Source organism: Pollachius pollachius (assembly GCF_949987615.1).
Source record: "Pollachius pollachius genome assembly, chromosome: 8".
Lineage (NCBI taxonomy): Eukaryota > Metazoa > Chordata > Actinopteri > Gadiformes > Gadidae > Pollachius > Pollachius pollachius.
This window is the reverse complement of record NC_136941.1, coordinates 5,999,085-6,022,006: the sequence shown is the minus strand read 5'-3', so window position 1 is coordinate 6,022,006 and position 22,922 is coordinate 5,999,085. Positions and strand designations below refer to the sequence as shown.

General features: G+C 47.9%; 1 protein-coding gene across 1 annotated transcript in view; it reads right to left on the bottom strand.

The window, feature by feature from the left end:
- ajap1 (adherens junctions associated protein 1) overlaps positions 1-22,294 on the bottom strand; it is a gene marked incomplete at both ends in the record, with an annotated part of 42,830 nt that extends 20,536 nt beyond the window's left edge. Inside the window, one exon of the mRNA XM_079742527.1 lies at positions 22,266-22,294. Within this exon, the coding sequence (XP_079598653.1) occupies positions 22,266-22,294 (29 nt within the window). The remainder of the gene's footprint in view (positions 1-22,265) is intronic.
- Between the last annotated feature and the right edge of the window lie 628 nt (positions 22,295-22,922).

Here is a 22,922-nt window from a genome sequence, read left to right as displayed (position 1 = left end):
AGAAAAGTCGACTCTCTCTAGCTTTCAATTAAATCCTGTTACATTTGTTAGTTTTAATCCGACTGTACATTACTTTGAAATGATGAACCTCAGTTTTGTGATTTAAACCTCACTTGACCTCACTCCCAGAGGTCCACGGTGCAATGTTTTTTTCACCACTGGGATGCTGACAGAGTTTCCCGCCTGATTTTTTTTCCTTTGGCGGCCCTCAGCTAAATTTTGGGTTCCTAAATTGGCCCGCAGCTGTCAAAACTTTGAGAACCCCTGCTTTATGTGATTCCTCAGTTTTGTAAGAATATCAATCGGTAGTGATATTAACGCTTGGCTGAGTAATATTCTGTTGCTAATAAAATGAGACAACGCCCGGGGCGCCTGAGGACACTTGTGTTTTGGAAAGGAAAAAGCTAACTCATCTATCGTGGCGAAATGTCTGTTATTGGCCCATAGCTCAAAGTCAACGCAATGGTATATATAAGCTCAAAACGTACACACAGGTTATACACACATTCAGAAATGAATATGCATATCTGGGCTAATTTGGTGAAGGTTTTGGTGATTTTCAGCCAAAGGCCGTCAATTAAAAAATACTGGTTCAAATCAACTGTACCTACTCAATACTCTTTTACCACCTTCTGATAACAGGCTGATAATAGGGGCACCATTTTAACCGTACAACCCCTAATTCAATCCTCTAGGACACAATTTGAGTGCGCTGTTCATTTTGGAAACTTTCAGTTAATAGAGAAAGTGAGAGATAGAGCATGTCTGTCTATTGGGCTTTTAGGGATAACATTAGGTTTCTTCCCAAGAGTTCACTGGAGGACACGAAACACACACAGATATAATGAAAAGTAACCCTATAGCGAATGTAATATTAAGACTTTTTAACTTACTATCCTTGCCAAGTTATCCCCAAAGGCTACCATTCTTAATGTACAAGATACATATGCTGCTGGGAAATCTTTTTATGGATACTCCTAGACTAGGATAGGACTTTGTAATTATATTGCGCTACCAACCTTTTGGGCAATTTCCTATACAGTTTTCTGAAGACATTAAGTTCTAAGCTGTGAGAAGCAGTCCTAGGCGACCGCATAGGAAGAAACATTTAAATCAATACAACTATTCTTGAAGAAGAAGAAGAAGAAGAAGAAGAAAATTATGAAATCAAATCTACAAAAGGCTTCTCTGAAGCCGTGAGACCAGATATTTTCGTTATCACACCAAGAGAAGTCATGCCCGAGAAAATGGGACAAAAACAGTTTGGGAATCTCATGTTTGTAGTGAGCCTTCAAGACATCCTCCTACGCGATTTTGAACAATCGTCACATATTAATCGGTGCGAATAAATGTCCAGGAAGGGGCCTAATAAAGGGATTATGTGACTGTTTGAGCCCAGTCCCATTCGCCTGGTTGTTCACACAACCAGGCCGTTATCTCTGCCACTAATCAGAATTTCCACCTCATTATTCGTGTGCGGCGGTTTCTGGCCCACTTCCTATGTTGTCACACTGTGATCACTTGCTCAATCTAGCTCTTAATTAGATTTTTTTTTTCGCCTTTCCCAGTGAGTTTGCTGAATCGCGACGCTGGCAGATGGGCTCAGCCTCACCTGAGGGAGGTGAGGGGAGGTGAGGGGAGAGGGGAGGGGAGGGGAGGGGAGGGGAAGAGAGGGAGATGGGGGAAAGGAGAGGGGAGGGGAGGAGAGGGGAGGGGAGGGGAAGAGAGGGAGGTGGGGGGGAGGAGAGGAGAGGGGAAGAGAGGGAGGGGGGGAGGGGAGGGGAGGGAGGTGAGGGGGGGAGGAGAGGGGAAGAGAGGGAGGTAAGGGGGGAGGAGAGGGGAAGAGAGGGAGGCGAGGGGGGAGGAGAGGGGAGGGGAGGAGAGGGGAGGGGAGGGGAAGAGAGGGAGGTGGGGGGAGGAGAGGGGAGGGGAGGGGAGGGGAGGGGAAGAGAGGGAGGTGGGGGGGAGGAGAGGGGAAGAGAGGGAGGTGAGGGGGGAGGGGAGGGGAGGGGAAGAGAGGGAGGTGGGGGGGAGGAGAGGGGAAGAGAGGGAGGTGAGGGGGGAGGGGAGGGGAGGGGAGGGGAAGAGAGGGAGGTGAGGGGGGAGGAGAGGGGAGGGGAGGGGAGGGGGGAGAGGAGGTCAGCTGAGGTCAGGGAGGGGAGGGAATGGCAGGAGAGGGAATGGGAGGGAAGGGTGATTATGTGAGGGGAGGGAAGGGGAGATGAGGCAAGACCAGGTGATGTGAGGGGAAATGAGAGGAGGGAGGAGGGAGGAGCGGGAGGAGGGAGGAGCGGGGGGAGGGAGGAGCGGGGGGAGGGAGGGAGGAGCGGGGGGAGGGAGGAGCGGGGGGAGGGAGGAGCGGGGGGAGGGAGGGAGGAGCGGGGGGGAGGTACGGCTCGTTCCAATCTCGCCCACGGGCCGAGCTGGCACCAATGGAAGTTTGTTTTTAATTTATTTTATCAATGCGGTCACTCCAGACACACACACAAACACACACAGGCACACACAAAAACACACACAGGCACACACACAAACACACACAGGCACACACACAAACACACACCCTCCCTCTGGCCGTCACCGCTTTCAATGGCGACACGTCGTTTTCTTTTCTTGCCACTCCGACAGCGAAGGGTGCGTGGTTGAAGGTGACCTTGGCGAACGGAGGCGCGGGTGGGAGGCAATCCGCCGGCTCGGAGATTTAGACTGGATTACTTTTGTTCTTTCCTCCCGCTGAGTTTACTTCTCTCTCCCTCTCTGCGTGAGACACCGTCTTTCTGTTCTGCTACGGACAAAAGGTGTTTCCCGTCTGAGCTTTTGTTGACAATTTCCTCCGGTTTGGGGGAAGAAACAGTCCTGAGCCATTGTGTCCTGGAGTACGAGGGTTTTATTCCCCAATTTAGTGTGTCCATGTCCGCTTCACACTCAGACTTTGGAGAGGAAAATCAAGAATACACAGAGTGTTGGAACAACATGCCGGCTTCAAAATCCAATTAAAAAATAGTGACCCGCTAAGGAGTGACCTTTGTAAACAGTAACCTTTGGATTGAAGGACTCTTTTATTTTCTTTGAAATGCCATCCGTTGCCATACTTATTATTAAAAAACACATGACAAGCAAAGTGAAATACATGACACGATGAGAGAGAGAGTGAGAGAGAGAGAGAGAGACAGGGAGAGAGAGAGAGAGAGAGACAGGGAGAGAGAGAGACGGCGAGAGAGAGAGAGAGAGAAAGACGGGGAGAGAGAGAGTGAGAAAGACAGGGAGAGGAAGAGAGAGATAGACGGGAAACGGTAAAGGGAGGGAGATGGGAAGAGGGAGAGAGAGAGAGGAAAAGACCGGCAGGATGATATATAACGAGACCGACAGAGAGACATGGGAGCGGGAGGCAGAATGAGAGACTGAAATAGGAAGAGATGGACACACAAAGGGAGAGACGCACCGAAAGAGAGAGGTCAAGGCAGCGAGGGAGAGTGATAGTGAGAGTGAGAGAGAGAGAGAGAGAGCGAGAGAGAGAGAGAGGGAGTACCTGAGCATGTGTGTGGCATGCAGGCTGGCGTGTGTGCCAGTAATGACCAGCGAGCCTTCCGACCTATCCTAGCGAGCTAGCCCGGCGAGCTAAGCACAGATGAGTTGCATGTTTCCCTGTGTGTGTGTGTGTGTGTGTGTGTGTGTGTGTGTGTGTGTGTGTGTGTGTGTGTTTGGGGCTGGGGGGGGAGGATGAAAGGTGACCTGCCGGTAGCTAGTGACGCATGGTACGTCCGCGTTGGATCGCGGTCGCCAGGCAAAGCCCGGGGGCGACACCATTGTCTCGCAGTGAATGTGCTTCCGGCACCGCAAGGCCAGCTGGGAGATGAAAAAAAAATACCTCTGCGACAGGGAGCAGCACTGGACCCTTTGTTCACTATAACGCCTGTGGTCGCCATGGTAGCGCACCAACTGTTTCGTTCGGCGGCACTCCGACCTGGCGCAATGTTCCCGCAGTCTGAGTTCAACTCCTTGAACTAGTCCACTTTGTAGACCCAAAAAACTAAAATCCTCGCTCCTTTTTCTCAACGGGCCGATGCAGAGAAATATGGCGCCCGTCAAGAGTATGTTTGCTTTGAGACGGTGAAAAGGTGCCAAGTCCGTGTGCAAACAACAGCTCCAGGCCCCACTCCTGTTCTCTCCAAGAGGGGCTGGCTACCACTTAAATTGCCAGACGTCTTCGCCATGCAGATAATCCGTAGAGCTTTTGAAACAGTGGTGGTGCCCTGCTGTTGGGTATTTAAAGGGATGAAACAATAAAAAAATGGTAAACAAGCCGGGGTTTAGCATTGTTCCTCAGTTTACTAGCACAAAGTGCTCTGAGACAAAGTCTACACGGCAGAATTCAATTAATTAAAATACAGTCATGTTCAAATATTATTTTGTGTATAAGAATAAGAAAGTATACCGCCTAATAAGAAAGTATACCACAAAGCCGGTATTGAACTGAAAAAGTAATAAGGTGTTTTTATTAAATAGATTAATCTTTTCAGTTTGTTGATATTACATTGTTCCTGCTTTTAGCTGACACTATCTCTGTATGATGTTGCATCAGACCTTTGTTTTGGGCTTTGTTTCCACTCTTGTCTAATGAGGTGGCTTTGTGTTGGGAAAAGTGATTCATTGAAAGCAGGTGGAAATAATCACATGTTAATTTGGCAAGACCTGCATTTGGGACTTGTTTAGCAAACCCCAAGATGGCTAACATGTGGAGAGAGAGAGAATAACCAGCTAAGGCAACCATTGACTTTATGATGAAGTTAAAACCTCATTTAACGGAACAAATGAAATTATAAGGAAGGACCTTTGCCATAAAGACAATTTTCTGTTGATATTGGACTATTACTTTTCGATTGATGTTCGGACCTTTCCTTTAATGAAGTACTTTGAGTTCCCTCATGGGGATTGGTTGACTCATGAAGTTTCATCCTCGACGTTACCCGAGGTAGGAGCTAAGGATTTTAAGTTTCTTGGATATTTTTTTTCCTTCTCCTGTGATGAATTGGTTTGTCTCTGCATTCAATGATCTGCCCGTACATTGTGATATGAACTGCTCTGTATATTGTCAATCACTGTAATAGATTATAGTCGTTGAGATTTACTTTAAAGAACCTTTATAGAGCCATGCAACACAAGCAATAAAAATGAAACAAGGTTGAGTTGCCCCCTCATTGAACAATCCCATCTGCATGTGAGGAAAAGGCCGGCCCTTTGAGCACATGCCAACCACCTGCTTGTCCCCGCAACTAACTACAATGTTGTGAACACCCACATACCACACACACGCTAACATTAAACCCACAGGAGACTGTATACATTCATGCATACAAAGTGTAGGCTATACCCACCTACCAAATTACATATTTACATAAACATGCTTGAGCATTCATCTATTCATATATTCACTCCCAAGATGCACACATGCAAGCACAGCACCCATCAGTAACATCAATGCACGGCCGTAAAACCCTATCTTTCAAATCCGCACGCAAACTGTATACTGTACAAAGATGCCGGCACGCATATCGTAGAACCCGCGTATGATCAATCAAACAGCAAAATAAAACATTTAAAACACACACACACACACACACAGTTTCACGGAATCCATTGCTAACGAGCTCGTGCTAACCGCGGCATCGACGCTTTCAGCGGCCGTTTTGATGAGCGTGTCTCACGCTGCAGATGAGTGACTTGAGACGCACTCCCAGCTTGTAAGCTAGATTGTTCTTGCTGTCGGGGCGTCTCGGAGGCGTGCGCGGCCCTCCGACGCGTCAGCCCCGTGGAGTTAGGCTGTCTCTTCAGCCGTCAACGGCAATTAGCAGGCCGAGGTTTGCCAAATTAAAGCCAGGCTGATTACAGCACGCCTAACAGGAAGAGATACCGGCGTGCATTTATGATATTTTATTACCAGTCTTTCAGGCACACCACGGGGGTTGCCAAGGGAGATGTCGTTCGTGAAGAATATCACGAAGTGGGTACAGGCTAGAATTTAGCTGGGTAGGTTGGCATATTTTTGGGTTTTCCTTTTTTTGCATAATAACGCATGAGTATTTCTTTTTGTTATTTATTAATTATTATTTGTTAAGGTTTTATCCTTTTTATTGCAGAGTGAGATAGACATTAAGGTGTGGGAGAGAGAGAGGGGAAGACGTGCAGCAAAGGACCACGGGCCGGAATCGAACCCCGTTCGCTGCGGTCAGGACTGGGCCTGTATGGTACGCGCTCTACCTGGTGAACCACCGGGGCCCCACCTTCCTAGTTTTTGCCATTTTCAAACCACACCAATGGATACTATCATCCACCCTTGACTACGAATGCCCCATTTTCAGGGCATTTCCGAGAAAGACCCAGCAATGTCACGGCAGTTTGCAAAAAAAAACAACGTTTCTAGCCGTTGCTGGTTCTTTTTGTACCGATTACTGCGTAGAGCTGGTGCCATCCCATTAGCACTGTGTGCTGTTCTGAGGGAGGCGCGAGATGGAGAGAGGATGAAGAGATCTACAGATGGAGAAGGGTTAGAAGGAGCTCGGCGGGAGACTTGTACAGCTCGCTCTTCCATTCATCCCGGTCCTTTTTCAGTCCGGAATAGTCCTTCCTTTGAGCCAAGCTCACTGCACACATGGCGGGGGTGGAGGAGTGGGTGGACGTATGTGTGGTGGTGGTGCTGGTGGGGTTGTGTGGGTACTTTAGAATACTAAAAGGGCCACCTTTCCTGCATTGGAGAGCTGCTGAATGTCCGCTTATTCCACCCACTCAGTGTTATAGACAGCAGATGTGTTATAAGTCACAAACATATCGAAACCACTTTGCATCCCACAAAATGCATAAATATATTACAAAATACTGACTCCAGGTCATCCCCATCTATACATTATTTTATGCATTTAGTCACAAGTAAAACCCATAGCTATCCCTATGTATCAATTATTGTTTATCTAAACTAATCTAATCTCATCACAAACTGAAATTAAGAAGCTAACTATAGATAGATAGATGAATACTTCATTGATCCACAGGGGACCTATGTAGTCATCTATCTGGTCATATATCTACATAGATATATATGTCCTATTAAAAAAGTAGGCCAAGTTAGTGTGAAGAGGAACATTGACGACCCAGCTATCCATCTCCTGCCGAGTCAGTATCGTTGTCATCATCCCCGTGTTGCCATGGTGCGAAACCAGACACAATCATGCCAACAATCCAATCATCTGTTTCTATTCGCAGGACGAAACGAAAAAACAGAAACTAAAGCAGAGGTATGAAGTCAAAGTGGCTTCGGGGGGTCGGCGGGGGAGCTCTTTAAAGACTGAACACAGAGAGAGAGAGAGAGAGAGAGAGAGAGAGAGAGAGAGAGAGAGAGAGAGAGAGAGAGAACTTTAGCATGTGTGGAGAGCGCAAAAAAACTGTATGAAGTGTATGAGCCTCTGGGGAGGTAAAGGACTGATAGCATCCAGGCCACGGAACAGGGATGGGATACATCTCCTTTCATGTGACTCACCATGGCCAGGAGGGCAGATCGGACCCGCCGCCCAAACCACGGCACATTCCACCACACTTCATCAAATTACTACAATAGCCCCGCGAGTGCAGTTAGGAAGAACTCAGGCCGAGGGGAAGGGGGTGGTAGGGGGTGGACCGGTCGTTCTATTCATAGCTTGGTACGTGGCTAGAAAGCTATCCGCCACTGTGATTGTTTAATCACGCAAAAAGAGGGACGGGGGAGGGGAAAGTCGCGTGTGTGTAGAAGAGGCAGTCATGGTATTGATGAATGTAGGGGATGCGAACAATAGAATAAAAGATGGAGAAGGGGTAAAGCTTATTTTGTAAAGGAGCGGGGGGGGGGGGGGGGGGGGTTTCTAAGGAGCTGGCATCAATCTTCCGGGTGGCCGATTGCTCTGTCAGGAGCGGCTCTGTCGGCTGACAAACATGGCGCTCGGGAGGCGTCCGAACACAATGTTGCACCTTGATGGAACGCGCGTCCTGTCCCTCAGCCCTGCTCACGTCGTCACAGGTGACGAGCGAGGAGAGATGAGAGACGAGCCTTGACGCCACACAGCCGCTCTCTAACCCCTGTCTGGTCTTTTGGAACCAGGAGAATACCTTCTAGGTGATTGCAATGCATACTATGAGTAGGAGATGCGAATATGAGAAATTCGATTTGGGTCATTTTCGTGGTCAATTGCTCACCTTGAGGACTTCAATGGTATAGAAAACGTTGAATGCAGTCGAATGGCGACGAAATTTTAATCAACGCTCATGTTCAAGCGGTTTGATGCATGACAGGGTGTCTGTGGGCTGTTTGATTCAATTCATTAGGTGAGACGCACTACATCTTCTACACTTTAAGTGCAATTGATTACGACCAGGTAATAAATCAGAGAGGTGCGGACACTGAGTGATTGCAGTGCAGCCATTTAAATTACAGTGGTGACATCCGTAATGTGGTGGTAATACGCACTCTGCTCCACCACTACTGATCTGGGATCAGCCAGTTCATCGCTCTAAGATGAATTTCTGGGGAGAGACAGAGATATTCTACCGAAGAGGAGCTCATTTGCGCGGGTGGATGAAACTTCCAGAAGGCAGTTTTAATGAGTGTATTTCTAGTGGCCAGCCTACACAGTGTTGATTTGTTGATTTGAAGCCTTCAGACACTTTTTACCTCAGAACGTCCATGTTCCGACAGGATGTTTTAACTTGTTTTCCCACAGGAAAAAGTTGAGCAGTGCTGAGTTTGTGTTTGCTGTTAGCCAATTAGAAGAACAGATCCCAGCTTCCAGCAACATGACTGGTCCGAATATGAAAGCCAAGCGAAAGAGAGTGAAACACGCACATGAGACTTTGAAGACTTTAGACGATTCATCTAAAGTCTGATTTTTGGGGGGGGGGGCGGGCGGGCGTGTCCCCCCTGTGGGATAAGGGATTGGGAGGAGGGTGGGATGCTTGGGACTCTACCAGCGTGACGAGGGCAGTGTGAGAACACTCACTCTCCGCTCTTTCCAATTTGCGTCAATGCGCGCCTGTCGCTTTAAGGGAGGCTGACCCAGAATCATTTACAGTTTCCATGCGGTGGCTGGCAGAGATAGCAGCCCTGCCGCTGAGAGGGTCTAGGGGAGATGGCAGCGCTCTAGAAACTACCTCCGCCTCACTTTCTGCTGAAATTGCAGGCACACACAATAACACAATAACACACACTCGCGCACACACACACAGTCACACACACACACACACACACACACACATAGAGGTGTGCCTCCACAGGCACTTGCACGCAAGTATACACATGCATACACAAACACATGTTAACGCACATGCACGTGCAAACACTTATGCACCGAGACATGCATGCACACACATAAACGCACGCACACACAATAGAAACATCCTCGCACGTGTACCCATTTGTACGTAAACGCACACACATAAGCAACGTTACTTAACTAAAAGGATCTACTGCAAAAATTGTATTGCACACACACACACACACACACACACACACACACACACACACACACACACACACACGCAGGATCAACTAGAAAATATAACCTCACATAACCTCTTTTCCTATTGCCCAGTGCTTTACCGAACCTTAAAAGACCACATTTTTATATGCAACACAACTCACAACATTTCCTTGCATTATTCAAAGTTGATGCATCCGTCCGGACGTGTAAGATGAATAAATATGATATCCTCCATATCTGCTATCCTGATCTCAGCTTTTTACTTGAGTACGCTGCTTTAATCCTGGGAACTTCACTGTCTCAACCGGCAGCGTTTGATGTAAGATTCAGTTTGGGTTTTAATATTAATGATTTACTCTCAATGCATTTCTGACGTCAATCTTTACTTGAGTATTTTTATGTTTACTCTTTAATCATATTTCCATTCGCCATGGTCTGAAGATAGGCGTGTCCTTCGCGATGTGCCACGAATGAGGATTTATGGATTTCAACATCCAATTAATTTGGTATATATATGGTTTTCAAGACTCGCATATCCATCTCCAATCTGCCATTTTTAAAACAGATAAACTCTAAAGATCTTAAAGAAAGTGGAAAAATATAAACTTTAGGCTAGTTAGAGGCCATTTTGGCTCGATTATGGTAGTCGGTATAGAGGACATAAAAAGCAAACCTTTGCCTCTATTATGGTGTTCAATGTACAATACATAAATAGCCCATTTTGGCTACATTTTGGTGGTCGATATACAGTACGTAAAGAGACAATTTTGGCTCTATTATGGTGGTTGGTATAGAGTTTGTACAGAGACCACTCTGACTGGGAAAGGATCTCTATCAAGCACAGAACCCATTATGGCTCTAAGGGGATCTTTAGCGGGACTTTCACAGGTGTATACCGCAGCATCGGGATCGACATCTGTAATAATCAAGGCCGCCGCTGAAGAAAAGGATAGGCTGTCATCGCGTGACACCGATGAAGAGTTAATGATGATGATGGTCCCGTCCTGTCTGTCACCGCGCCCCGATAGCGAGCCGCCTGTTAAGGAGGAAGTGTGTGGGGGGGGGGGGGGGGGGGGCAGCACGGTGCCGAGAGACTGACTGGAACCATCATCACGGCCACTTAACGTCATCAGGTGCACTTAAACCTCAATCATGTACATTTTGCCATTGTCGACCGCCATGTCCACGCATACGAATCGCATCATCAACACTCACGTTGTTAACCTCGGAAACCTAGTTTACAGAATTTGCGGGGCATATCTTCGAGCCAGTTTAACATTAGACCATTTTTTTACATGACCTTATTCAAGCCCAAAAATACTGTCAGCAATTTTTTCTTATTCCCATGCGGTGAGGGTAGCGTCAAGATGTTCCCATGGCGATGCAAAAGTGGACCATGGAATATTATTTATAGAGAAAATTCCCTGGATGGATTGACATGTGGCTTGACAAATATTATTCTGGTTCGTATCTATATATTGATGGAGTTATTGGCAGACTGACCAGGTTGAGTGAGCAGGTTTAAGAGAGCCCTGAAGTCTCCCCTGGGGCACACCACACGATGTTTTAATCAGCACTGCCACGTGCAGGCAACGTTCACGGGAGAGCAGTGCGGTTCCGCCGTGTTGTCTGGGAGTTCGATCCAGTAAACTTGATGCTCTGCTAATGCCAAAGCAAATTGGAAATGTGTATAACAAACCAGTGAGTTGGGAGATCCCCCCCCCCCCCCCCCGCGAGAATGATGATGAAAGCAGCTGCAAGAGTTGTGCTCGGGTGAGATCAGTACACGGCTCGCTCCCGTTGCACCCCCCCAATCCAATTTCAGTCCTGTCCTCACCGGCAGCTGGCCCCCAATCGGTCGAGGACCAAAGCATCCACCAACGATTTGGATGCAAAGTTACTAATTTGGCGGTTTAGTGTAAACAAAATGCCAATTCTCCTGCAGTCCCAGACAACGCGGCCCGCTAGGTGTAGCGGAAGACAACCGGAGCCAACCTTTTTTGCGTTTGAGGGAAATAAACGGTGCTGCGTACTGAGCCCGGAGAAACTCCGGTGTCCTCCTTATCTCCGACAGTTCTATAAGAGGCATTGCCACTGACAGTGATTCAGAATCGAGGCCTTTGAGCAAAACGGTCCATTGTTACCTTAATCCAATTTTCTTCCATGCTGGGGCTTTTTCATTGCTTCCTTTTTTTTATTTTACTGTACTTTTCCCTCTGTCTCCTGTCATGAATAGGAACAACGGACGGAAATAGCTTTCGAAAGCCCATGCATGAACGAATGTATGGCTAATGTCGGGATTGCTGGAGGATTTATTTTCTTCTCGGGGGGTTGAAGCGTGGAGTAGTGTGTGTTGGCCCACGGTGGTGTGTGTCACCGTGATGGTGGGGATCAAATGTGGCAGTGTATAATTGAGGCTATTTGCAGTCACTTTAAAAGCACTCATCACAAAAATGGTTTTCCAAATAGGCTACTTTGGAAGGAATTAAAAACGGGTGTTGTGAAGCCTGCAGGGAAATAAGACTTCTCCCCTATAAAGAACGGCGTACACCAGTACTAATCCCATGCAGTTCACCTCGCCTCTGCTGATTCCCAATCAACTTATCCCTCTTTCAGCCACCTTCCTAATGAGGGCATTGGTCCACAAAAATCTGTCGAGGGGCTCCCCTCTTTTGCTGAGGCCCCCACCATCCCCTGTCAGGCCCCTGCCTAATAAATCCCAACAATTACATCCAAAGCCTATTCTGTGCTTGTAAGAGTCCAGAAAGCGGGGGCCGGTGGTGTTTCAGCCAGCCAGGCGGCTCTGTCGTCTGTATTAACACCCCCGCCTGGGACCCATGGCCCGCCCCCGAGGTGTTAGCTCACTCCAGAAATCCGATTTGGACAAAAGTATTCACCCTTTTTTTCTATGCTGAAGGCGACAGCGGTTTTCAGCGTTAAGTCCAGCAAGAAAATGCAAGACAGGGGACCCTGGAAACCTCGGGGTGGCCATTCGGAGCCTGTTTTATATGCAATCAGGCCATTGTGCCGGGAACTCAAGAGCACTGTGTGCTCGAGCACTACGGAGTCAGCCACCAGGTACAGATGACCAACAGTGGATAGGCCGCGTTCGGACGGGTGCTTGTGCCCTGCGGGCCTAATATGGGAGCAGACGGGCACACATGAAACTAGAGGCAGTGTAACGGATTCAGCAACACTACACACTGGCACGGACAAAAATACACAATATTGGTTGGCCTCAAACATAATTGCTGAAGTCATATTTTGGCCAAATTGTGATTTCTAATCTAACTCCACTCATCTGATTCTACTGATTCACTGTGCCTCATTGGCTATATCCTAAGTCAATCAGAGTGCTTTCTACATTCCACTATCTGCCAAAGTCGTCTATTTGACTTGGGCATTTTTGACGCTAAATACAAGATGAACCTTAAAGTATGACTCAGACTTTGAGGCTAAAGATATGAATGTTAAATGTGTCTTATTTAGACTACATTATAATGTATAAAGAATGTATTGCAGTGGTTTGGCAGGCTCCATCGAGGATTGCATAAGAAATAATGTTCATGTTAATCTGTTGATTTATTTATTAAATAACATATTAATATTAGATCCATCTACGTGTCGAATCGCTGATTGCGTCGAATGACTAAGTACATCTAACCCGGGGCGGTTAATGACAAATGATGATTAGCAAGTTTGTCCAAACAAATGTATAATTAACCGCTGATTAGCAGCACAAATATCCGATGAGACTCAAGCTTCACTATTAAACATACAGTTTTTTTTATAACATTATTAACTAGAGTGGGTTCAATATTAGTTATTTATGAGCCGGTCGGGGTCGGGGGTCTTGCTGCAGGTCAATGGGCTTGAACCCATAAACTTCTTACTGGGAGTCACACCTTACCCTAACCCCTGTCCTACCATCCTATTGGTCCAGAAAGTCCCCTTTGGGTCTCGTGCGGCCTCACAGTGACCCGTCCAGAAACTTCTAGAAGAGCTTGTGCCTCTCTGGTTACCCCTTTCTCTCTCCTTTTCATCGTCTGCTTATTTCATCTTTAATAACACCCCGACCCAGGGGATCTGAAGCGGGACCTTGTCTTGCGCGCTCCAAACAAAAGCGAACAGACATTTCCTGGAGGTCGACATGGTGCAGAGACCGGGGAGAAGGTCGTCCCTGCCGATACAGTATCTTCACCCTGACCTTTTCCTTTCTACATGAAAAACAATGAAAAGGTTTAAAGGAAAAAAAACAGAAATATTCTGCAGTCTCCACGTTCCAGTTTCTGTTTTTGTAGAGGGGTTCGTGAGTCGGGTAGCAGCCACCAACCACTTGCTCTCATTCATTTTCAGATGGTAAAGATCTACTTTTATATTATGTCGTTTTCTACATGGCTTCCCTCCCTCCCTCCACAATTCATCCCTCTACGACTGCCCACGCCAGACGGAGGTCTGGCGTGGGCAGTCGTAGAGGGAAGAGTTTTGGAGAAGAGTGGGCTTGAGCAGCGGCAGAACCCTGGTGTTTGAAGAGAGTGAGATGGCCGTTTATCTCTGAGGATTCCTCAGCCTTATTGATGGTCTCTAACTGAAGGTTTCTGGGGGGAGCCCCCGCTTGCATGTACAATCTCTGCCCTACTGAGGCATTTCCCTGAATGGCCTCATGTGCAGTGTTTCTCCTCGTAGGAATAAGAATGGTGAGTCTATAGTTGTGTTAACTTATCTTATATTTGTGTGGTCAGGATTTTCTTTTCGAACAAATTGACAGTTTTGGTTAATCTTTTGACGGATAGGAAATTATTAAAATATTCTCTGTTAATGTTAGATAATAGTAATAACATGATGTAATCAGGTTTATATTTAAAAAGTTGAAGAAAAATAGCTACCGTTGGCAACAGTTTGTCCCAGGTGTATACACACACACACACACACACACACACACAAACACACACACACACACACACACACACACACACACACACACACGCACACACACCGCCCCCGGTGCCAGGAGTACCTCCTGCAGTCTTGGCTGGATGCCTGGACTGAGCTCGCTGTGTGTGTGTGTGTGTGTGTGTGTGTGTGTGTGTGTGTGTGGATTGGGAGGCAGTTTGCTGCTGGCCTGTTATAATTCTGGGCCCATAATAATTGATGAAAAGACAGTAAAAGAAAAGAGGGATGCCTGACAGCCAGGGGTGCTTGACTCCCAGGCGAAAGGAACTGGGTTCGATCCCCAATGTCCACATCCCAAACGGTAGGCATGACTCCCTACTCCCCTACTCCCCTACGCCCCTCTGCCTGCTGTTTTAATGACATGCCTCTGCATCCACTGCAAGTGGAAAAGTAAATGAGTAAAATACTAGGAGGGATGTAGGAGGGGCAGAGCCGGGGAGCTTCAGAGAGTGTTGTCTGGTTAATTACCGCATGCGACAAAACGTCCTCCGTCCCCCCGGGCGGAGAGAGGGAGGAGACCCACTGGGGGAGGTCGGACACCGAGGGGGGGGGGGGGGGGGGGGAACGACACCCCGCAGCGCCAGAGGGCCGGCTAGGACGGCGCCACCCGGGAAGGAGAGGAAGATCTCATTCGTTGCCTCCGCCCTTGACCCCCTCAATAGAGGGAGAGAGAGACTAAGCAGAGAGAGAGAGAGAGAGAGAGAGAGAGAGAGAGAGAGAGAGAGAGAGAGAGAGAGAGAGAGAGAGAGAGAGAGAAGAGAGAGACAGAGAGAGAGAGAGAGAGAGAGAGAGAGAGAGAGAGAGAGAGAGAGAGAGAGAGAGAGAGAGAAAGAGAGACAGAGAGAGAGAGACAGAGAGAGAGAGAGGGAGAGAGAGAAAGAGAGACAGAGAGAATGACTAAGCAGAGAGAGAGAGAGAGAGAGAGAGACAGAGAGAAACTAAGCAGAGAGAGAGAGAGAGAGAGAGACAGAGAGAGAGACTAAGCAGAGAGAGAGAGAGAGAGAGACTAAGCAGAGAGTCAGGGGAGAGAGAGAGAGAGAGAGAGAGACTAAGCAGAGAGTCAGGGGAGAGAGAGAGAGAGAGAGAGAGACTAAGCAGAGAGTCAGGGGTGAGAGAGAGAGAGAGAGAGAGAGACTAAGCAGAGAGAGAGAGAGAGAGAGAGACTAAGCAGAGAGTCAGGGGAGAGAGAGAGAGCGAGAGAGAGAGAGAGAGACTAAGCAGAGAGTCAGGGGAGAGAGAGAGAGAGAGAGAGAGAGAGAGATGGCTGGCTGCTTTAGTCAAAGGTGAGAACCCCCCGGCCTGCAGCTCATCCAGAGCTGTTGTGGTGGTGAGGCGGTGTTCCCCAGGGACACCACTCTCAGACTGTTAGCGGCAGCGGCTGTGAAGGATACTTTGGAGGGGCTATCGATCGCAATGAACCCCCAGCGCCATGACTCACATCGGAGCCCCCCCCCCCCCCCCCCCCACACACACACACACAGCTCTCATCCAGTGGGTGCGCACACGCAATCAAGACAAGCATGTGATAGCGGCTGGGTTCTGAAACCAAGAATTTCTTCCTGATGCGTGGGGAGGACTGGAGAGACTGGTGGACTGATGAGCACCTGGAACTGGGGTAATGACCCTCATGAGAAACGAATAAGATATTCCTGAGGTACATGGTTTAAGCAATGGTGTGTCACGGTCGCAGCCGCTTTGTGAAATTTATGGAAATCTTTAAATTCATCTTTCAATCAGAAAGCAGATCCTACTGGAACCGTTACATGCCTCCTCTGTGGTAAAGAAATCAACCCGGTTTTCTTACCAGGCACTTGTTCACATGCGTCCATGTAACCAACCAACCAGAACTCTGTCCTCCATCAAGCCACACATTGTTTGTCCATCCATGTATCACCTATTCATCCATCCATTCTTCCATCAATTATGTATTTCCCCCTCTTCCCATCCACACACATCAATCCCTGGTCAGGCCCACAGGGGGTCTGGGTTACCTATCCATAGGAAAGGGATGCCTATCCATCAGAATGTATCACACACACACACACGCATGCACACACACACACTCGCACACACACACACACACACACGTGTCCCATTATCAATTCCCCCCCCCCCCCCTAAGGGAAGGCGGGGGGGAGCAGCAGGTTACCAGGAGTTCTGGAGGGCCGGGGGTGCCAGGCTTAACTGTGCATTAGCCATCCTACAGGCTCGCCCCCTCCATAGGCAGGGGCCCTTGGGCACCTGTGGAGTAATTGATGGTTGTCTGGCTCTATGGTCCCTGTGGGGGGGGGGGGGGGGGGGGGGGGGCTTGGATTCTTCTGGATCAGGGGTTAATGGAGCATCCGGGAGAGGCACTGTGCTGCGTCGGTGGGGCCTGGTGAGGAGTGTCCCGGGGTCAGCCACTGCACAAACCGCTAAGTGCAGGGGGCTTTTTCTCTTCACTGCGTGCAAAAACAATGCACACACACGGATGCACGCGCAAGCACGCACACACACACACACACACACACACACACACACACACACACACACACACACACACACACACACGGCTGGCTTCAGCACAACACTCACACTGTGGCACACACTGACATTGAGTTTGGATACCTGCTGTTAAGAAGCAGGTTGGCTTTGGAAGGGTCTTGTTCTAGACCGCCTACAGGTAGGCTTCACACATCCGACTGCACTACCTTTCAGCTTGGCGTTAAACACACAAAACACACAATGACTCGCCTAGTATACACACAAACATATATAGAGACAACTGGACACAGATGTGAAAGGACACACACTCACACACACACACTTTTTCTCTTCCAGTTGCACCACTGAAGTCTCAGGAGGGCAGGCAGTGCTCAGAGGGCGTATCCCTCCTCTCCCCTCTTTCACTGCCAATGAGTTTCATCACGCCCCAGAGAGACCTGGCTAATAACCCTGCCGGAGGCCATCAGGGTGCCAGCGCTGTCCCGGGACCCTCTGATGTATATGTCCCAGGGACCGGCCCGCAGTAACCATCGCTCTCAGCCTCCGCTAGTTTGACGCAAAAGAGACTTAGTGTTGGGAGCATTTGACAGTCAGCCGATGTTATAATGGCCCAAACTGCTCCGGAACGTTCTGGAAAGTTCTTTGTTTGCACCGGGGGTAAACCCCTCCATCAGCGTAACTGTAATCTGTCTCCTCGCTGAACAGACGCTCAACTGAACACACACTACATCCTTCTGGAAGGAGACGCGTAGATCAAGGAAATGTCTCAAGTGTGCGTAAAGAGCTGCTCTTTAGTCGTCGGTTGGAGGCTTGAGGCTTAAGTTGTTTGCACTCCTTCAATCACGACATAAGAGGCTGGGGGAAGCCGCCTGAATGCACCCACGCGCCGAGTCTGTGCTGGCAGGAAAGGGAAATGATTGGGAGGGAGGGGCCTATGTTTTACCATGGAACTAGTTTCACCGATCAGACTTTAGATTGATATGTCGGAAGTCTGATGGCAGGCGAGCTCTAATCTCGGTGAACGTGGCGGGTTTAACTTTATCTTGCTTCTGTATTTGTTTCTACCAATCATGTGGCTTGAAGCGTGGATCTGTAAGCGCGTATTTTGGGCGATCACATGCTCGGCAGCAGGGACAGTGAAACACTACTACCAACTGTAGAAATACACAATACAAAATCCCCCTTCTGAAGGCTTCACCCACTCGCAGGAATGAGTTTTCCCCTGTAGAAATCAGTGTCTGGTTCCCGGCCAAGGCTAGGTGCCATCTCCCCTCAGGAGCTCCACTGCTACAACAAAGCAGGACTGCTTGGTGCCAGATTACCCTTAAACCGAGCGGCCGCGCAGGCCAGGTCCTGCATGTCAGGCGTGGTCGTGGGAGCTTTGCCCCATGCTTAGTCTGCTCTGTGCTTGAGTCACAATAAGACACCGCAGGGGGTGTACGCAGCGGCTGTGAATGATGAGGTAAGCGTGGGTCTGTGGGCCTGCCGGAGCTGTAGGTAACCCACACCTTTTGATATATGGGGTGCTGGTTGAACGCTTTCATTTCTAAGAGTCTTACAATGTCTGTGTGTGCTTCATTGTGAGAACGGATGGCCCCAATGGATGTCCAACGCCCCAGGTTAGAAGCCCGCTGAACTCCTCCACTCAATTCACACAAAGAGGTGGAGAACGCCAAACGTTTGATTTATAGCTATATATTGGGCTTTTGCTTTTGTATTGGTGTCAAGCTTATCGTATCTACTCCTCTCTTTTGGGGGGATGAGTCAATGCTGGGAACAGTAATACATGTGATTAACGAGTATGAGTTGTGTTTATGTATTATGCGTCATGTATTTGACGCGAGTATCTATGCTATTCAGCCTCCATTGGTTCACTGTGATCGTCTGACAGACACTGCCCACTCTCAAAGATATATTCAATAGGTTTATGAAAATACAAAAAAAAAGATCCACTCGTTTGCAATTCAGCATCCTGGCAAAACACCAATTTCCCATCAGGGATCGAGAAAATGCCATCTTATCTAATTAAATATCCAGAAAACATCTGAATTTACATAACCTAACCTATGGACATCTTACCAGCAAGAAGATAACCAAATATCGAACACACATAATCCCCAAGAGCAGAACTTAATTTTGTATGGGTTTGCTTTCCATACAGCCCAAAAGAGACAAAGGTGCGGAAACCCACAGAGTCCCTGGCCTCACAGAGAGAGAGAGCTGCCACCGGCTGAGCCAAATATCGATCCAACGCTCTCCCACTCTGTCACTCTCCGCCACGGCTAGTCGTGACGGGATTGAGGCACTTTGGTGAATTCTGGTTCTAAGAGCAGCCAGCAGCAGGTCGCCCAGCAACACTATAGACTTCCCAGGAAGATGGAGAACTAGTGAAGCGAAGCAGGGACCCAGCAGGGGACCGACCATAGCAGCTAAAGGAGAGAGCCATTGCACTGCACGGTTACTCATATCGCATATACCGTTAAAAGATATATTTCCTTACTCTCCCAACTACACGTTTTACTATTAACGTTTACTTGTCTCATTCCGGATTGTTTGTTTTTAGGTGTCAAACTGTGATAAAATAGGATTTAATTAAAGAGAAATATATATTAACCATACAACATCATCCGCATACAACATCATACCGATGAAGGAGCACTTGGTCTTCGTGGCTCGCAACGTCATATGAGTTTGACACCCCTAGTTTAGGGGGTTTGACTCTCATCCGAAAGGGTATTACCCATAGCTCTCTATATGTCGTAGAAAATTCTGGGGGAGGAAAGTGTTGGGAAGACACCATCACCCAAGCATCGCCCATCTAGACGTAAGAGTGCTGGCTGCCTTACAACTCAGAGACTGAGGCGAGGTACAGACTACCCCCCCAGCTGATATCAGTAGCAGCTAATCATTGAGTCACTCGAAGATCACATGTCCCAGCATATGTCGTTAATCCCCTTGTCGCTCCGCACGGATCCGAGTGCGCCTGCTCTGTGTCATTACGGCTAACATGAGGAAACCCTCACCGAACACACCCACAGTGAACGGAGAACAACGCGTATGGCGTGACACCCGAATCCTCCTCAACATGAACACGTCTGAGACGTGCATGCAGACTCCACGGGCAGACATTATTTTGTATGCACTGAGTTTTGCCGATTAAGAACAAACGGTGGGATACCTGCGATGTACACCGCTACTGGCAGCCCGGTCCCTAGCCAGCCCCGAAGCCATTCTTTCTCATTTGTTGTCTGTATAATAGCCATTTCAGAGTGGGGTCGCGGTACGTGACTCTTAAGACTGTTTGTTTTCATGAAGGGGGAAGACTGTTGATTGTTTTTTCCCCTCCGAGCCAGGAGAGCCACACTTTAATCAATCAAAGTTAAGTCATCAATCCTGTGTCAGTCCATACATTGAGCTATCGGGAGTGGGGATGCGTTGCTAAGGGGTCAAAGCGAAGCAGGTCTTGTTGTTTGTATAGGTCAGGCATGTGGCTTTGCTTTGAAGAAAAGAAAAGACGAATTGTTAAGGCTCCCTGGTATTCGCTGCTCTAACTGTGGTTGCCAGGATTCAAGCTGTGACGTGCAAGTGCTTCAAGCGCACAGCTCAGGCTTGGGGGGGTGTGGTGTTGGGAGGAAATAAGCGCGCAGTCCATCTCCATCCGTCTCTGATCCCATTAAGAGTATTAATGTTGGTGGAGGGGCGTCTGAGGCATGAGCCAGGAATATTCTGAGGCAGTTCAGTTAATGTACTCAACGTTTAAGACTTCAGACTTCAGAACTTCAGACGTCACATTTACAATGAATCATACATCCAGCTTGGACGTTTTTATTCCTTCAGTAATACTTTGTAAAAGTGTACTCCTTATTGAACATGTTCCACAGTTAGGCGATGTAGAGATGTAGAGTATGTATCCACAACTATAACAATTTGTTAACTACTGGCTGATCCACAGCTTCTCAAACATTGTCAAACAATCCCATTGTTTGTCCTCGTTGTACAGTTGACCCGGGATAGCTTCTGTCCATTTGTGACATCACTAAATAGCGCCCCTGTATATGAAAGGACATGGACCACTTAAGTGATCAGGGAGTCACAGAAGGGCCCGCCTCGCCATCACCCGCGGACGACACCGCCGTACACCCCAGTTCAGCTCATAAAACAATCTGTGGGGAGCCGGACACATGGTGGCTTTACAAGCTCACTGGGTCCTCAGGTTTCAGCCTGCACGCTCACCTTGTGGTGGCATACAGAGATTTGTGTTCTTATCATAAATGTCCCTCGGCCCGTGACAGTGTTTGGAAATGGTTTTGAAATGATCTTGTGTAGGCATTACGGACCGAGTCTGATAGAAATGTGGGCCATAAATGCACCCATTGCCAGCTTTAATTTCAGTTTAACTACTCTGTCTGCTCACTTTGCCATTAATCTCCGTGGACAGGCTGGCGCGGTCCATTGTGAGTGGGCGGACGTGCCCACAATTCGAACAAAACAGAACCAAGTCCAAAGAAATCGTTCTAGGTGCCAGTGCCATGGTTTATGCTGCCTTTGTTTCTGCATGGCATGTTTCTTAGTGTTGCAGAACGTTTATTTTCTCATTTTGAAGTAGGAAGAAAAAGTAATTCCCCTCCTTTTTAAATAGGAGCAACTTGGAGAGAGATGACGTAGCCTAATTGAGATTTTGGATTGACGTATGCCTACTACTTAAATTATTGAATTATGGTGAAGTTTGGATTCATTTTATCTCTGGTTTGCGTGAGATACTGGATAAACTTTTTAAACGTGATATAGATTGTTGAATCTATAGTGAATAGATAAATCGAACGTGTTACAGTGCACCAATTGCAACAGCATAAATGGATGAGCGCGCAAGACAGACAACGTCTGTCAGTGCGTGTGAGTCTGCGTGTGCCGTTTGCGCCGTACATTTGGCGACCCCCAGCGTAAGAAATAAGACACTTTTGATAATGATTTTGTCAAACATTAAAATGAAAACCCTGCATTCGTCGCCCAGATTCTACCATCGTAACGCAACTCAGACTCGAACTATTACGCGCGCTTTTGTAGATGGCACAGTGATAATACATTCCTACATTGATATATCGTTGTGATCGTTTAATAAATAGCTCTGTATTTATCAATTCCAGTGCACCTTCGCCAACAACTTGCGATGGCGTAGATGTTAAAAAAGAGAATGTTTTCCTCCGTGGGCGTTCATACATGTGCAACAGCAGCCTGTCGAACCCCAAAACACCACTAAAGGGCATTATATCTGTGCCTGAATTGAATGGCATGCTTTAAAAAAAACAAAAAACGTCAAGTAAATCTTACCTGCGCGTTATACACCGTTTAATCCACATTCTCTCGACACCAAATCCGAGTCAGTCCTCCAGGTATCCTCCCATTTAGAAGGCTTTCCACAAAAGTCGATAAGGGCTGAGACACTCAAGTGACGGACCTTACTCCAAGTGTCAATAATACAATCATTATCGGGCTATATCCATGAGCACGGTGGAAACAACATCCCCTTCTCACCGAGGCTGCAAACCCCCACTAAACACTAGAGAACGGGGAATGCCTGATCGCTTTGAAGTTGAGTCCTGGACGAAAAGAATGACCGTCCTCCTCTCAATTAACCGAGCAACATTGGCGCACGCTTGCACCAGATCCGCAGACAGGTGGTCCACTGTGCGCACAGCACAAGGTGTCCCCGCGGCCGCTGGTGTCGGTCAAACTTTGCACGTACATAAATCATCCATGTCACTCCACTAGAAGGTCAAAAAGCAGCTATTAAGGGAGAAAAAAAAAGGTAATTCGCAGAACCGCGCGTCGGAGCGCAGGATTCAGTGTTTAAACGACAGCGCACGATTCCAACGTGTCAATGTGTGGAGGCAGAAGCATCTCCAAACATGTCTGACTGAGATCCCGGGCTGTTTGGTGGTGTCTTCAACACGGAACCGGGTTGAACTGCCGACGCTGCTGCTGTGA